This window comes from Strix uralensis, chromosome 16 (genome assembly GCF_047716275.1).
Source record: "Strix uralensis isolate ZFMK-TIS-50842 chromosome 16, bStrUra1, whole genome shotgun sequence".
NCBI lineage: Eukaryota > Metazoa > Chordata > Aves > Strigiformes > Strigidae > Strix > Strix uralensis.
The window spans coordinates 20,118,177-20,134,537 of NC_133987.1; the positions used below are offsets into that span (position 1 = coordinate 20,118,177).

Genomic DNA, 16,361 nt, shown 5'->3' on the forward strand with positions numbered 1-16,361 from the left:
ATAACAAAATAACTGGAGAGCGGTGAAATGTCAAAGTCTCTTTCTGTTACTGTTGACTAGTCCTACTTTGGAGCAGTTTTCTGTTTGAGCCAGTTGTGTTTGAACCTCCTTGAGGAGGGCGCGAGCGTGTGTGTGTGTTTAACCTTGCAAAGCCCGCTGAATAGGAATCTTCCAGCTAGGAGAGGAGGACTAATTACACAGATGTGATAGGGCCTCTAAGTGAAAAAAAAAAAAAAAAAAATTATTTGCTTTCTGCAGTAGAGAATGAAGCTGTAGCTATAAATTCTGGTACTGAAGACAGCGGGGCTGCTTTCCTGCTGGATTGCTCTTAAGTCATGGCAGGTTTTGGGTTGGGTTTCTTTTTGATGGCTGAAGATGTGATGGTGGGCCTGTGTTCTGGGCAGTGGCGTTGCCGAGGACGGCGTGTGCGTCACACAGCGCTGGCTAGCTGAGGGCAGGGCCATTTTTACCCTTTCCTTCTCTAGCCTGGACCGGCTGTGCTGTGCTGGGGAGCAGGGCTGGGCCTGCCTTCCTCCAACAGCCCTGAGCCTCACCCAGCTCTCGCCTTGATGACGTTGTGGTCTCCCCAGCATCCCCAAAGCGAAAACTGGAGAGGGTGGCCAGCCCAAAGCCACCGATCCCAGTGTTAAGCTCTGCTGTTTTTCATTACGTGCTCTCCTCTTCGCAGGAGGCAGAGCTAGCGTGACCATTCAAGCTGAAGTTTTCTGAAATATGGCAAGGTCTTCAGGAGCTGAAGTCAGGCATGTGTAATGTAATCCAGTTGGCAAACCTAATTATAGTCGGAGCTATTAGTAGAATGCATAATTATTTAAATTGTAGACAAAATAATCATTAAAATGACCTTCTTTGCATTATCCTGTTAAAGGTCATCTAATCAGGATGCATTAATAAATATCAGAGCTACTCTAGGAAGGTAACAGGCCAGTGTAGATTCGTTTCAATTTTGCATTTAATTTTTCCACCGTTCGCAGCTTTAGGAGAGGATTTCTCTAATGTTATCAGAGGATTTCTCTAATGTTATCACCACGGCGCCTTTGGCCTCTCCACACTCTGTTTGCTGGAGGCAGAATCGTTTCATCTTTGTCTTGGGTTCTTCCTTTCTCGAAAAGCTCCAGAGCTGGGTGTTTGTACTGAAGAAGGTATTGCTGCCACTCTCTCCTAGAAGACGAGGCCCTTCCCAGGGCGTGGGTCGTACACATGGTGTTAGAGGCAGGAGCTGTCTTGGCAGCATCAGTACGTGGTCGTTATCCCTTCACGTGAAGCAGCACCGGCTCCAGGCTGACACTGGCAGTGGGGTGCGAAGAGGGCGGCTCCTCTTCCCTGACTTGGGCTTCTTCTCTAGAGCATTTGGGCAAACGTGGGCTGGCAACAATTAGCGGTGAGATGTCAGCAGCAGAACAAATGAAGATGCCGTTTGTACTACCTGAAAATTAGCAGCTCCTTCAAGTTTCTCCTTTCTGGGCTTATCTCCAGTGGGAAGGGACGCCTGCTGCTGGGTAGTGCCGTGGCACAGGGTAGCGCTGAGGGGTTATCACCAAACTGCCTGTCGGGGTGGAGGTGGGATGCCCAGCTGCCTTCCCTTCCTCCAGGTGTGCCCGTTGAGCCAGGACCTCCCTGAAGATGCCAAGCACCCTCTTGGCCAGGTCCTGCCCCAGAGAGTGGGACCCCGATCCCTCCTGGCATCTCGCAGACCTTGGGGGTGCCCAGGGTCTGGTGCACAAGCAACTCTTCACACACATCCTTGCTGCAACTTCCTGCTTTCTTTTGTCTTGCTAATTAACTTCTCCAGCTCTGGTGGCGTGCCATCTGCCCCTTGGGCGAGGGCACATGCTCACTGCTCCTGCCGGCACCGCTGACAGATCCTGTGGGATGAAGATGTATCTGCCTTGCTCCCTCCCAGCACCTTCTGGTGCTTCCCTGGCTCTGCCGGAGCCCAGCTTTCTCCTGCCAGCCTGCACATGTCTTCAGCCCTGTAATTGAAAAGCTCTTCTTTTGTTTTCTCGGGCCGTGTGTCCAGTTAACCAGAGGCAGCAGCCTTAGCAGGCGTGAAGGAGGGGATTGGAGAGGGCAGTGGGGTCTGTGCCCTGCCCGTGGCTCCAGGGACCGAGCGGCTGGATCTGAGCTGGGTTTGTGCAGAGCGTAATTACGGGGAGGGCGGTGAGGTGGGTGGTGCAGCCTGTGCCCCCCTGGGCAGCACCGGTGGGGGGAGTCTAGAAAGGAAGCATCCTGCAGACGGGAGGTGTTTCAGGGGGTCTCTGTGATGTTTCAGGCAACTCAGAGAGTTCACACTGTAAAAAAATGACTCTGAAGGCACAGGAAGGATAACATTTCTAAATGATGTTGAGATGCTGATGTTGCTCAGGGAAAAAAGCTGAGTTTGGATTTTTTTTGGTGCTCAGTAAGAGTGCGTTTCATTCGGCGTTGGCAGCAGCAGGAGAAGAATAACTGTCATCCATATCCCTCAAGTTGTCTGACTAGCAGATGAGATCTTTTGTCAATAAAAATGTATTAACTTGCTGGAAGCTGTCAAGGGCAGGTTTTATCTGCAGCCGCGTGTTTGACATGGAGGCAGCTCAAGCCGCGATGCTGGTGCCCGCAGACGCGTTACCTGCTGCTGCCTTGCTGGCCGGGCTCGGGGACCACTTGCCCTTCCACAGCCAAGGTCCAGGCAGATTTGCTGCCTGCATCCTGCTGCCTGCGCTGCTGTGCCCTTGGGCCCTGCGCTGTGCAAGGTTTTCTGTGCCTGTGATCCTGTAAATGATAGAAAAATGGCTTTGGTGTCGCTGGTGTGGCTGTGTCAATCATCTTTCAAATGTGGCATACTGAAGCAGGCTTCCATGAGCTACGGTATTGATAGAAAAGGTAGCCCAGACCTCTGCTGCCTTGCCCTGCGCAGGACCTGGCTTTTCCTCTTGTGCGTAACCTTCTTTCAGCGGAGTCTCTATGGTTTATCACGCCTCTTATTGAAACAAAGACCCATCACTCTTGTTCTCTTGTTCCGTAACTCCTTTGCCTGGTTTTTGCTGGGACTTGGAGCTGTTTCTCACCAAAGGTGTTTTTCCAGCCCTGTGCAAGCAGGTGGAAAGAGGCAGGAGGTGCATCCCCGGGGCAGCAGCTCCCAGACAGGACAGGGCAGGCGAGTGGCTGACAGCCGGTCCTCGCAGAAGGCACGGGGTCCCTGTCGCTGGTGGCTTCAGTTCATCTTCCCCCACCACCTCCTGGCTTCCCCAAGAAGAACCTGTGCAGTAAGAAAGAGGATGATGCCCGGAGCTGTCTCAGGTGCCTGACCCAGCCCCTCGCAAACCGTTCGCTCCCTGGGAGGACTGAGAGGCTTTTCCCTCAGGCGTCACCTTTAGAGTCCCTGTCAGGCCACTTCTGACCCTGCTGTGAATTGTTCCCTGCACACCAGGGGGGATTTTCCCCAGGGGAAATGTGGGAACAAATTGCAAGGTTCTTGGGTTTATGTCCACTGCCTGGGTTTCGTTAGGTGCAGACAGTAAAGCTGTTGCTGTATTTGCTCTGCTGTTACGCTGCTTAAATTGCTGGGAAATTCACTTTAGTCTCTTAACATGAACCGTGTTAATTCTTCTTCGGAAGAGATCATTTAAAGCTTCCTCTGCAGCGAGATGGGGAAAGCAGGGCCGCGTAATCTTGAAGCAAACCTCTGTGGCTGTTCCGTAGAGTCCAGCAAATGCTGTCAGTACGTGGGATGAAAATAGCACCAGCCCCGGGTGTGGGTCCGGGCTGGCCACTTCCCCGCGCTCTGCGGAAGGGCAAGCAGTGCTCCGGGAGAGCGATGGGAGCCGGGGCCTGCAGGGTTTATTTGCACGAAGAAACAGAAGAAACTTCAGTGCCCTTCATCTGTGACTAGTTTTAGAGAGCTGGACATGCTTTAAAAATGTTTTCTGGCTCGGACTGCTGGGCCTGAGGAAGGGTCTGGTCCTCCCTCTGCCTCCCACCTCCTCCCTGCCCCAGGGAGAGGCGATGCCCATGCTCCGTCTGAGCTGGGTGAAGCTCAGTTTAGTGCAGAAGTAAATAAAAGCCCAGGCGGCACTCAGCGCAGTGTCTGCAATTCTGGGTACGACAGAGGGCTGCTGCCCTTGCCAGGACACAGACTTTTGCGTGAGAAATAGCTGAAGCAAAACGCCCTTGTTGCCAGTCAGTGCTGTGCTGCCCCGCTCTGCTCTCACGCCTTGGCTCGCTGCCGTCTGACGAGCCTCTGCCCAGCGCCGTCCTGACACTGCCGCAGAGGAGCACACGGATTCCTGACTGCCGCGAGCTGTGAATAAATTATCAATCTGATCAATGCCACCAGCTGCCTGCCTGCATGTCAGTGGTAAGCGGTGCACCAGCATCTCCATTGGGGAAAGCGTGCGTTGCATCAACGCCGTGTTCAGCGAGCTCGGCGGCGGGTATGACCCTGGAGAAAGGCACAGGAGACTGCTGAGCCTGAGCGAGGGTCCGGCTGGGCTGCGCTCAGGGCACCTGGAAGGCCACGAGTTGACTACTCACCTATGAATCAAATTTCTTGCGTTCCTGGGAGAGCTCGGACTGCTGTCAGCCCGGGCCCGCGCAGCCGCCTGTGCCCGCGGCGGGACGGCCGGGGCCGGCTCGGGTCGGAGCAGCTGGAGGTGTGTGAGGTTCTGGGGGAAGCCGGGGGCTGCGAGGTTTGCTCTGCAAATCGGGGCTGCGGTAAGTCAGGGCTGCAGTATTGTAGCGGCTCATTTCAGACCAGAAATCTGCTCTCAAGTTGAGACGCAGAAGCCGCTGCCTCTGCTGGGTGGGTGCTTGCAGGGTACCAGGTCACAGTCAGCAGCGGCTCCTCTCCTTCCCCGGCTCTCAGACTCCCTTCTTTGGGCTCACGTCCTCAGGGCACACACACGTCCCCCTGCTCGCAGGATGATGGATCTGTGGCAGCGCTGATTGGAAAGGTCAGAGCCTCTCAATGCAGTAAAACACTCCTAATGGCATTTTCCAGTTCTGCTCCAAAGCAAGCTTTTTCTGCCCTGTTCTTCAGGGACGTGCTGGTAGGATGGAGGAGGAGCGCCTTTTCTTGGCAAACTTCTTTTTAACCATTCTTGTTTTAAGTTTCTCAGCATCTGCATATGCAGTGATCTCGTCATCCTTGTCTCTGTGGTACAAAAATAGTCTCTTTGTAAAAAGACTTCAGTCTTGTTCGAAAATGATAGCCAGAATTTCCAGTTTCTGGCACCTTCTAAAGCACCAGTCAAGGTGAAACAGGCCCCCGCCACGCCCCGGCAGCCAGAGTAGCGGCTCTGCCTCCCCCCGCCCAGCTGCTTCCATCACCCCCCAACCCTTTGGGCCCTCTGGGTGCTGGCTTTCCCCAGAGCAGCCCCTTGGGGGTGGGAGCTGAAGGCGAAGCCCGAGGTGCCCCCGTGAGGGATCCGGCTCCCCCCGCGCGGAGGGTCCCTGCTCCTGGGGGTGAGATGCTGAGGGAGCGGCGGGGAACCTGCGGCCGCTCTGGTGCCAGCATGCTCTTGCCGCCGCAGCGCTGCTCGGTGCACGCTTTGCTTTTCTAGCTCGGGCTTTTTTAAGTCTCAGTTCCAGTGGGAATTTAACATCCTTCGCATGAAGTGGAACTCGTCTCATTTTGCATTAAGCTTGTGTTTTTTATGAATGACTAAAGCTTTCATTTGCCTAAACAGGAATATCTGTTTCGAGAAGGGAACACAGAAACTGGAGCACTCGGGGGCGATTCCTCCCCGTGTCACACGCTGGGGTTTGACTGGCACGTGGCTTCTGCTAGAGCTGCCTCCGTCCCGCTGCCGATGGAGGGTCCGCGGTGGCCGGCCGATGCCCGACCACCCCCGGGGTTGCCCTCCTGTGCGGCAGGGGCTCCGTAGGACGCGTGGTTCAGTGTCCGACCAGAGGCCTCCTTTCTCCTGGGATGGTGCCAACAGAAAGCTTTTCATTTTCTGGGGTGCCTCATCTCCGGGAAGGCGTCCCGAGCCGTTCCTGCTGGTGGGCCTGTGAGCGCTGCCCCATGCCCGCAGGTGTTGGGCTGCCGGGGAGGGGGCTCACGCCGAGGAGAGAGCTCTGTTGTACCAGCAAAGCTGCTTACGGGGCTGCTCCTGACCTGCCCTACAGACAGAGCTCAGGTTATAAAATCAAGCAGGGGAAGTTTTCAAGGGCTTACAACACGTCCAGTGGAAGGATCTGACTAAACCTGTAAGCCTCTTTGAAAGGTGTGTGGGTTTATCGTGGTGCCCTGGGCAGCAGAGCTCGGGGTTACCCTGCCAGCACTGCCCTCACCATCGCCTGCCCGGCTCAAGGCCCAGCTGCCTGCCATCTGCCTGCCCGAAGCTTTCCAGGGGGGAAATTCTCCTCCTGCCTCCTCTTCTAGCCCAAAATCCAGGTTTAAGTTGTCTGTGCTCTCTTATATGTCTGGGGAATGCAAGAGGCTTTCAGAGGTACAGTGTCACTTAAAGAACTGTCTTTTTGGTAGCTGGGGGTGTCCAGAAGACAGGTTAATCATGAGCCCTCGTCCCCTCAGCTGCCCTGTGACACAGCTGACACACAAGCTACCAGACAGGGGCATGTTGCACTCTGTGTCTAGAAGCAATTTGTTTAGGGTAAAATGTGAGATATTTTCAATTTCAAGTACAATACATTTGCTGAAGTGTGTACCTAATCCCTTGCACTTAACAGATGGAATGAAACGAAGCTCCGTTCCTCTTCCACCTTTCTGGTATCACTCAAGTTATCTGCGATGCTGTGAAATAATGCAGAATATTAGTGATTAATGCAGCTTCAATGCCATAGCGGGAGGAGAACTACTTTCAGGGGGAGGTAGTGTATTGGCAGCTATGTTATAGCTCAGTTCTGACTCCACTCTTTATTAATTTACTTAGCTCACAGTGCCCTGAAAAGGTGTCTTTCCTAATGCCCGGGCGCCTTTCCAGGCCATTAAAAAGCCAGTCAGCTCAAATGACTGTGCCAGGAGCTGCGCCTCATCCCTAACCCTTAAACAATTAACCCGAGATGAAATTAAGCCAGCTCCAGCTTGCCATAGTCCTCCCCCTTGCCTGGGTGCCGCTACCGAGCGCACAGCGCACCCGAGGGGGCTGCCTGCTCCCTGCCCCCCAGAGCTGAGCTGCCCACCCCGGCCTCGGCCGCGGCTGTGCCCCCTGCGCGAGGGCAGCTCCAGGGAGGAGCAGGCTGGGGCTGGGGCTCGACTTTGCTGCCCTGGCTTCTCCAGCAACCCCAGGCACTTAAACCACTGCTCTCGGCGCTGCCGTGGGGCCAGCAGCAGACATCCCCTTGTCCTGCCTCCTCTGGAACTTTGTGTTGGCTTAAAGTTGCTCTGCTTTGGGCCAAATAACTGAGGTTCGAGCAGAATTGCCTTGTCTTGCATGGAAGACACCAAGAAATACCAAATCCTTGGTCTGCCTCAGTCATTTGTTCCAGCGGTTGATCCTATCTCCCTGTTGAGAAGGTGTTTCTCATTGAATTTGTTTGGCTTTAACTTGGAGTCCAGGAGCCCTGTTAGCAAGGTGCCTGGAGGCTGCGGTGTCCGGGATAAACTGGGCTCTCCTGGTTTTGCTGGTGCAGAAAAGTCTGCCCTTGGGTTTAAGAAAGCCCAAAATATTAAAGTATACCCTAAGCAGCTTGATTCCCTAGGAGTGTGCTGGGGAGGGGTTGGCACCAGCGCACAAAGATGTTTACTGGGTAGTCTTAATATAGATGGAAACCATGGGGGGTTTTTTTCTGCGTTACCCCACTGGGTTGACGTGGAAGTTGAGTAGTGTCCAGCCCTGATGTTGGTTCTTACATACCAATTTCACCTGGTGTTTTCTGTGCTAAGACCAAGTTATTTAAAAACAATAAATCCCCAGACAAGCCAGTGCATTGCTTTTTCATTGTTATGGCAACACATATAAAGAGTAATAAAGCTGGATCTTGGTGACTGTTGGAAAAGGTCCACATCAGTCGGTGGCAGTTGACTGAAGTCCATTAACAGCACCTCCGAAGCCAGCTGGCATGTGAAATGTGGAGAGTGGTGGGGCCTTGCCAATATTTGATGCAAGTTTATAATCTTTTATCTTTTATTTTCCTCCTAGGATCCCCGGAGCAAACATAAATTTAAAATCCACACGTACTCCAGCCCCACCTTCTGTGACCACTGCGGGTCGTTGCTGTACGGGCTCATTCACCAGGGGATGAAATGTGACAGTAAGTGATGAAACCGGGGGCTGCGGCGGCAGCGGTGGGGGGACCCCGGCACCCCGAGGCCTTGGGCAGGGGCTCCCTGGCACCCCGAGGCGTTAGGCAGGGGCTCCCAGCCCGTCTGCACTGTGGCCGAGACCCCATCCCCTCTGCCACCAGTGCAGAGCCCGCTGCTGGCTCCGAGGGGCTGGGCACGAGTGGGCACCTTCTCGCCTCTCGTGGGGAGCCCCCCTGAGTCCTTTGGCGAGAGGGGAGGGCAAGGTGTCTGGCTGGGGGGGATCCTGCCTGCATCCCCCCTGCAGAATTGCCCTCATCCCCTTCGTCCCCCCCACAGCATTGCCCTCATCACTCTCGTTCCCCCCTCAGGATTTCTCTTGTCCCCGCTCAGCATCTCCCTTGTCTCCCCACAGTGTCTCGCTCATCCCCCCTCAGCATTTCCCTCATCCCCCCCTCAGCATCTTTCTTGTCCCCCCTCATCGTCTCCATCATCCCCTCTCAGCATCTCCCTTGTTCCCCCCCATAGCATCTCCCTTGTTCCCCCCCTCAGCATCTCCCTTGCCCCCCCCAACATCTCCCTCATCCCCCCCTCAGCATCTCCCTCATCCCCCCCTAGCGTCTCCCTCATCCCCCCCAGCATCTCCTCGGTTCCTGGTTCTCCTCAGCGCCGGCTCCGACTGACACCCCGTGGCCACGGCGGTGGCTGCTGCGGTGGCTCAGCCTCTCCTGAGCACTTGGGTCTGCGCGAGCCTCACCTCGGGCACAGCAGTACCTGGGGAATTACTGTACAGAGAGGAGAAAATGGAGGATGAAAGGAGAGGGAGAGGAGGCAGAGAGGGATCAGTTATTTTCCGAGTTAATCTTGTACATTCCTATTTAAAAGGGCTGTGAATACACAGCGCTGTCTGCGGGGAACAGCATACTCTGCTGCTCGCCATGTGCTGCCTTTCTCATAAATATAGAAGCTTGCTGACTGTTGTGGGAACAGTGTATTCATTATCACCTTTAAAATGTTAGCAAGTGGAAATGAATTTCTTTACAATATAAATTTTTATATATATATTTATATATTTTATTATATAAATTTTTGTATGTATATATATACCCACACATACGCGGGTCATTTTTAATGCCCCTTATCAGCTCCTGGGGAATCTAGCGTGGCACCATGGGTGTGATGGAAGAGAAGTTGGATAAATCAGCAAAACTCAAGCAATTAGAGTAAGGGCTGAAAGCCCTGTAAAGACCCAGAACTGCCGGGGTGGTGGGTCCCCGTGTCCAGGCAGGGCTCTGCCAGAGCCTCTGGCTGCATTTGAGGGTCCATTTGCTGCATGTTTATCCCAGAATCCCTCACAAATATCCCCCCTTAAAAGGAGGACAAATCCTTCCCCCGGACCCCCTCTGAACACCCCGTGAGCTTTGGCACAGGGGCCAGCAGTGCCAAGCATCCCTTCCTTTCTCTCCACCCCACAGCCTGTATGATGAACGTGCACAAGCGCTGCGTGATGAATGTCCCCAGCCTGTGCGGGACGGACCACACCGAGCGTCGGGGACGGATATACATCAGGGCTGACATCGAGAAGGACATGCTCACCGTCGTAGGTAGGTGTGCGACCCAGGACAAAACTGGGGCCACCTGGTTGCCCCTCGGTGCTGGCGTGTGCTGGGCCACAGCGGGGCTGGGAGTGCAGTGCCCGGCCTGTGCCTGGTCAGCAAGGCAGGACGAGGCTTTGAGCCTTCTCTGGGCACGCTCCTGCCCTCTGGCAAACGCTGGCTGGGGCTATTTAGTCTGTGCTAAATAGCTTTTCCAGTTACAGATTTTTCAGACTGATTTTTGAATCATGTAAAATTTCAGCATCCACAGCACCCTGAGGAGGGGTGGCAGAAAGTTCCTCCCTTTAGCTAGCCCTGTGAAAAAGTATGTATGTTTGTAGCGTGCCCATCCATTTCCATCCATTTCCTGCTGTTCTTTCCGTGCCCTTAACGGTACCTGGGCCTGTTCAGGTCTTGGTGGGAATCTCTGATGGTCCTTTTATCAGACTAGAGCTTTGCAACCTTCTTCCACTGATTTGGCGACCCCACGGCCTCCCCCTCTGTCTGAGGCACTCAGTGCTCAGAGGTGCTGGGACACACTGTAAGATAAACCATTGTTCTCCACATTTCCTTGCTGTTTCCCAGCCCCCACGGAGAGCTGGAGCACGGCGTAGCGCTCACAGGGCACCCTGGGGGGGCTGGCGTGGATCCAACCACCCGAGTGGGCACGTCCCCAGCGGAGGCACGGAGTGGCAGTGCCATCTTGCGGCATCCGCCTCCGGGGATGTGCCAGGCGGTGGGAGATGGGGCCGGGGGAGCTGCAGGCAGCCGGGCAGCGCCGGGCTTTGCAGAGGCTCCTGCCCCGGGGACCCCACGTCCACCCACAGCAAAGCCCAGTGTCCCCCATCCAAGTTTCCTCTGCCTGGAACTCCTCCGTTCTTGGTTTGTGGCACAAAACAGGATTATCCCATCTCTAAAGGCTTTTGCCACTCAGATTTTGAGTTCCCAGACTCTTCCCCCATGACCTGTAACATCTCATGAAACATTCTGGTAAATCCTCTTGTCCCCTGCATGGAGAGATCAGACTGAAGATGGGGCTGTCGGGTGCTGGTGACCGGCACCTCGTGGTGTGGGTGCTGGCAGGGGGTGGGAGGCAGGGAGGGCTCTCCGCGGGCAAGGCCGGCAGCTTGCAGCAGAGCTGAGCCCTGCACTGCTCTGGGGAAGGAGGTTTCTGCCCACGCAGGCAGCTCCGGGCAGGTACGGTCTCTGCAGGGAGCCACCGAGCTGTTCACAGGATGTGTTTTAAGACCGCGGGGTGTAAAATGCCACCTACATGCCCACGCTGCGAAGCTCAGCCACCCCTCTGAGCCGGCCCCGGGGGGTACGGGCCTGGCGACACCCATGACAAGGACTAGATCCTTCTCTGTCGTCCCACCAGCTCTGGCTGGCTCCTCCCGGAGCAGTCGGGATTCCAGCGTCCCGCAGGGCGGCTGGGCTGGCAGCGGGAGATGCCACGACATCCCCGGGGTTTGCTGCAGTGGGATGGGGTATCCCGCTGTGCTCTGACAGCCACCTGCCCCCCCCGGAGAGCGCGAGGCTGGCGAGGGCTGGCTGCTCCGGGCTGGCTGCTCCTTGCTTGAGAACATCCCGAGATGTGATCCCAGCGGGGGGCTCCAGCCCCCCCAAACCGGCCCCACCTGCCCCTTCTGTGCTTCAGTGAGGGGTGACCCAAGGCAGTCCCCTCCCCAAGGTGACGGGAGACCAAGGGGAGCGTTGGTGCGCGGTGGGCACGGCAGGCCTCGTGGAGCTGCCCCAGGGTGGGCAGGTGGCGGCACGGGGGGCACAGCCTCGCGTAGGGAAATGCTCGGGTGGGATGTGGGAGTGCAGAGAAGGGCCCTAGAGAGCCATCAGAAATATTTTCAAGAAAAATACCAAGTTACTTGAAAATATTAATGAAAAAATCAAAAAAACCAATTTGGGTTTTTTTTAACTTATTTTTTATTTGTCCTTAAAGAAGAGCTTCAATGAACCACAGAGAGCTCCCTTTCACAGAATTCCTGCTTCCTGGGCACCTTCCCAGTAGGCAGCCTCCTGCCAGAGGCCAGCTGGAGGCCGATGGCCGCAGAGCTCGCACTCCCGCTGGCACCGCAGCTCTGTTCCCACAGCTCCCAAGGCAGGGCAGAAACTCCCCCGGCCTCTTTCTGTGCAGCTGGATTTTCTTTTCTTCAGCTGGGTTTGAAAGACTGTTTTATTTCTGGCCCTTTATGGAGGTGTTGGTGAAAACATGTCATCTGTTGGCTTTTCCAGAAAGGCAGGGAAACGTACTGTGCTCTCCAGCTCTGCCGCATAGCTAATGAAGGAGTGGGAGCACTTGGAGAGAGGAGAGACTGCGCTGGCAGCCGAGGTGGGGAGCCCTGCCTTCCCTCCTGCCCCTCCAGGCAACGGGGGCTCTGGATTTTTGCTCCAGAACTTGGAGGGGAGCTGGGAAAGTCTGCTCAGCCCAAAGCAAACATGGGCACCCAGCCCTTGGGAGACGTGGAAGTCACGGGCTGGGCAGGTCACAGACTGGGCGCTGTGGTTTGTGCTGCTGTGGCTGGTTTTGGCTCCTCTCTGGGGGGTCAACAGAGATTTCCACGCCCCCCCAGGGACTGTTTGCTTCAAAAAGACAAAGCCCTCAAATAATGACAGGGTTGGTACTGGCAGGGAGAGGCCAGATCCTGAAAAACTGGCCCTCGAGTTGCAGCCAGGGTTTGTTGCAGAGGTGACAGAAAATGCAGCAGAGGGGAGGGTCTGGGTTTGTGAGCGGCCAGAGTGGCGTGGGGGGGCCGGGGGGGATGGAAGAGCCGTGGTGTGGCTGATGGCTGTGCCAGGAGGGGTCTGTGCCAAGGCCAGGGCATCGGGCTGCCTGCGGGGGTCTGTGCCACCAAAGCCCGAGGATCTGCCTCGGCCATGCCAGCGGGGGACACAGTGGGAGAGGGGCTGCCACGGGGACACAGCCCGGCCCGGGGAGCAGCGGGCTGAGCTAGCAGGCAGGCTTCTGGGAACAGATTTCTGGTGGAAAATGCCCTTTACACATTTTCTGCAGAAATTTCAGTTTGGGGCGGGCAGGGGGTGGATTTCTGTCAAGGACGGGAGTGACGGCGTGGCAATGGGTGGGTGGGTGGGTGGGTGGTGGAGCCCCCCGATCCTGGCAGGGGTGGGGTGATGGACCTCACTGCTGGGGTGCTGGGGCTGGGGGTTTGGGGTTGCAGCTGGGAGCCCGGCTGCTCCCCCACTCACTCCCCCAGTGGGGCTGGAAGCTGTTCGGGGTGGAGGAGACCTGTGGCAACTGATTGTGGAAGCACAAACGAGCACAGAGGCGAGTGGAAAAGGGGGAAGAGGTTGCTGCAAAGCAAAATCGGGTCTGAGAAACCAACTTAGAGCTTGGGGCCAGGGTTCCGTGGCCTGGCTGCACTGAGGGATGGAGGAGCCACTGTTCCCACCACCCCTCCGGCCAATCCCAAATACTTGTCGGCGTCCTCGATTGTTGCACACACCCTCCCCGTGCCAGGTTTGTCCCTGTCTTGGCGTGGAGCGGGCAGAGGCTCAGCCCGGGTGCCCACGCGGCCAAGCGCAGGCAGCATTGCCCACCGTGGCAGAGTTCAGTCACAGGATTTCGGTGTTTTTCCTAAATACCCGTCTCTGGTGGTGTACGCAGGCAGCGCGGGTGCTGTAGTGGCTGGGGCTGTTGGGGTGGAGGAGGGCAGGGCTGGTTTTGAGGGGCTTTTCGCGGTGCCCCAGCACCTTTTGGTGCCAACTACGTGGTAACACACAGGTTCTGGTGTTGGGGCAGGGGCTCCTCTCTGTCCCTCCGGGTGTGGAGACCCTTGCCCAGAAATGCGGTGAGCTTTCCCAGCCGTGGTATTCGATGTGGAAGGTCCCCAAGCTGGGGAAGGGGCAGGCAGGGCAGGCAGCGGTGGGCTGGGCAGGGACAAGTGCCTGCAGGTGGCAGCACGGGCACAGCCAACGGGGACGATGAGCTCGATGCTTTTATTTTTTCATCGGCTTGACAAATTTGACAGGAATTTGCCATATGCTTTTCGGCAGTGCCTCTTTCTTTTCTCTCTCTGATTTTTTTAAATTTTCCTTTTTTTTCTTTGGAAAGCTAACCTTTTCCTTGCAAGGGAAAACACAGCTTTTTTGGTTAAACAAAATGTGGTGTTTGACTCAGAATGACTTGTCTGGTTAGCTAACGACGTGAAGAATTGCATCTCTGTGCACCCCCCTTTCTGGAGATGACAGTGACTTGCCCCAGCAGTGTTTCTCCCCGCCCGTGCTCTGTTATCCGAGACCTGCTCTGCGTGATGGTAGAGACTCTGCTGCTCCCAGCGCAGCGAACGCTCGCGGAATGAAGATAGAGAAGGAGACGTGTTTGCAAACTGGCCCTGTGAGGTGCCCCGAGGTGCAGTTTTCACCCCAAACCGCACCCCGGTGTAGGGAGGGAGCGGGTGTTTTGCGGGGACGGCGCAGTGCGGGGGTCAGCCCTAGGCTGTGCTTCCCTCCAGCGAGGGCTGTGCTCGCGCTTTGCTTTTTTACAGCACTTGGCACAGCGCGGGCCTGCCCACGGCACGGTCTGCCAGCACTAAGATTGTAAAAATTATAATAATAATATGAGAAAGATCCAAATGTCATTATTTTTAACCCGTTCTTAGCTCTGAAGAGCCAGGAACCTCAAAGCTGTAGGGTAGGAGGGTTCCTGGGGTGGTTGGTGAGGCTCCAGGCAGAGCAGGGGCTTGAAAACCAGTAACCAAACCCCCAGATTTCTCAAAATCCACAAAACATGCCCTGACTTGTGCTCGATGAGGCTGACTTCCAGCAGCTGCCTGTGATTTAACAAGCCAGCAGCATTGTCCCTGGCTGCTGCCTGCCCGGAGGGCAGCGGGGAGAAGCCCCGGGGCGGCTCTGTGAGGCTGAGCGTGGCCACCCCGCTGCCAGCCAGGGCCCGGGGAGGGGGGACAGACGGGGGTGACCGGGGCTGGGGTCTGGCGCAGCTGCAGCTTTTCAGGGCTGTGCCCAGAGCAGCAGCAGTGGGAACCTGCAGAGCTGCCCGTCCTAATTAGCTGCCCAGCGCTGGGGTGGGTGGTGGCAATCGCTGCTCGTGGGAGCGCCGCTCGCGCGCTGCAGCCAGAGCCCAGCGTTGCCGTTGTCTGCTGCTGCGCGGAGGTTGCTGAAGCACTGGGATTTATTGGTGTTCCCTGTGATTAAAAATGCATGGCTTGCTCTAATGATCAGGCACCTGGACAAATAAATGGGACCTTCCTAATGCCTGGGGGTTTGCGCCCTTGGCTCGACGAGGGGGGGCTGTGGAGTGGGTCCCCCCCAGCTCCATGCTGGGGACAGGACCCACTGCTCCACCAGCCAAAGGCGGTTTCCCAAACACAGGAGGTTTCCAAGGGCCTTGTTAATTAGGGCACAAACCAATCTGCATCTCATCCAGCAAAGCACTTAGATACGTTCTCTTGGCAAGCGCTTCTTCTCTTGTGAAGCATCGACGCGAGCCATGTGGGGACTGTGTGATCAGCATCCCCGGGCTTGGAGTGAAAGGCCGGGGTGGGAGCCAGGCCCCCAGGATGCCCCCGACCCCCTCGCTGCCTCCCCTCGGGGTTTTGATTTGTGCAAGGGGGGGACCAGCTGCAGGGGACACTCCTGGCTCGGTCACGTTCCTTCGGTGGGCTTGGTTTGGCTGTTGGTCCCTGGCACAGACCGGCTCCGGCTGTGCCTGGTGTCCTCTGCAGCATCCTGGAAGGAGCCAGGCTTTGGCCCTGAGCCTAATTAGCCAAGATAGATTTGAGCAGCAGGAGAAGCGTGTTTTTTGCCGTCCGGCATTTCTGTGCGTTCGGGCTGGCTGGAGTTAAAAGCGCTGAACAGACTGGACCCAGGGAATGAGTGTGTGAGGCTGGAAAACCTCAAGTAGCCGTCTAGAACTGGCTGGTTGTGTTAGCAGCTCTGCCTGCTAAAGGTGTTGTTTTAAATCGCAACGAAGCGTCCTCACGATCGGCGCCGGGAGCGGGTCCATGAGCCTCCTCGGAAGCGACCTGAGCTGCCGTGGGCTCGGCCTCCTGGGAGGCTGTTGGGGAGGATTCTCTCCAGCTCTTTGGTTTCCTTACATCAATACCATGGTTTTCATAATACAATATTTCGAGTCTCTTTCACTCTTGGAAAGGCGGACACAAGCTGCGTGGCGTTTTCCAGGCTGGGGGCTGTCCGAGCCGAGCATCGCTGGGGAGCGAGGGCAGCCCGGCCCCGGGACGGCTCTGCCGCTTCTCCTCGATTGGCAGACGAGACCTCTGCTTCTCGTAGGTAGCGTGGGCTGGGTTATTTAACTTGACCTGCTTCACAAAAGAGAAGTCATCTTTTGGGCCTGGTAAACAAAATTTGGGTACCTAGCAGTGCTCTGAGACATGTCAAATTGCCAAAGCAAGTTTATTCTTGTTGTGTGCTACTTAAAGATGCTTAATTGACTCGCGCGGTTTTTACGCCAGTCACTCAGGGAATCTGGTCCTTTACACCCAGCGAGTCTGCAGATACTTGTCATTATTTTACCTGGCTCCAAGGTCATTACAACTCTCACCTTTGCCTTAAAT

At 56.0% G+C, this 16,361-nt stretch overlaps 1 protein-coding gene across 9 annotated transcripts in view; it reads left to right on the forward strand.

The window, feature by feature from the left end:
- Positions 1 to 16,361, forward strand: part of PRKCB (protein kinase C beta) — a 131,208-nt gene that overhangs the window by 57,604 nt on the left and 57,243 nt on the right. For all 9 annotated transcript variants that reach the window (XR_012631134.1, XR_012631133.1, XR_012631135.1 and 6 more), the window contains 2 exons: positions 8,103 to 8,214; positions 9,679 to 9,807. Coding sequence is in view for 6 of the 9 variants with exons in the window: in XM_074885907.1 (XP_074742008.1) it covers positions 8,103 to 8,214; positions 9,679 to 9,807 (241 nt within the window). In the remaining 3 variants the exon portion in view is untranslated. The remainder of the gene's footprint in view (positions 1 to 8,102; positions 8,215 to 9,678; positions 9,808 to 16,361) is intronic.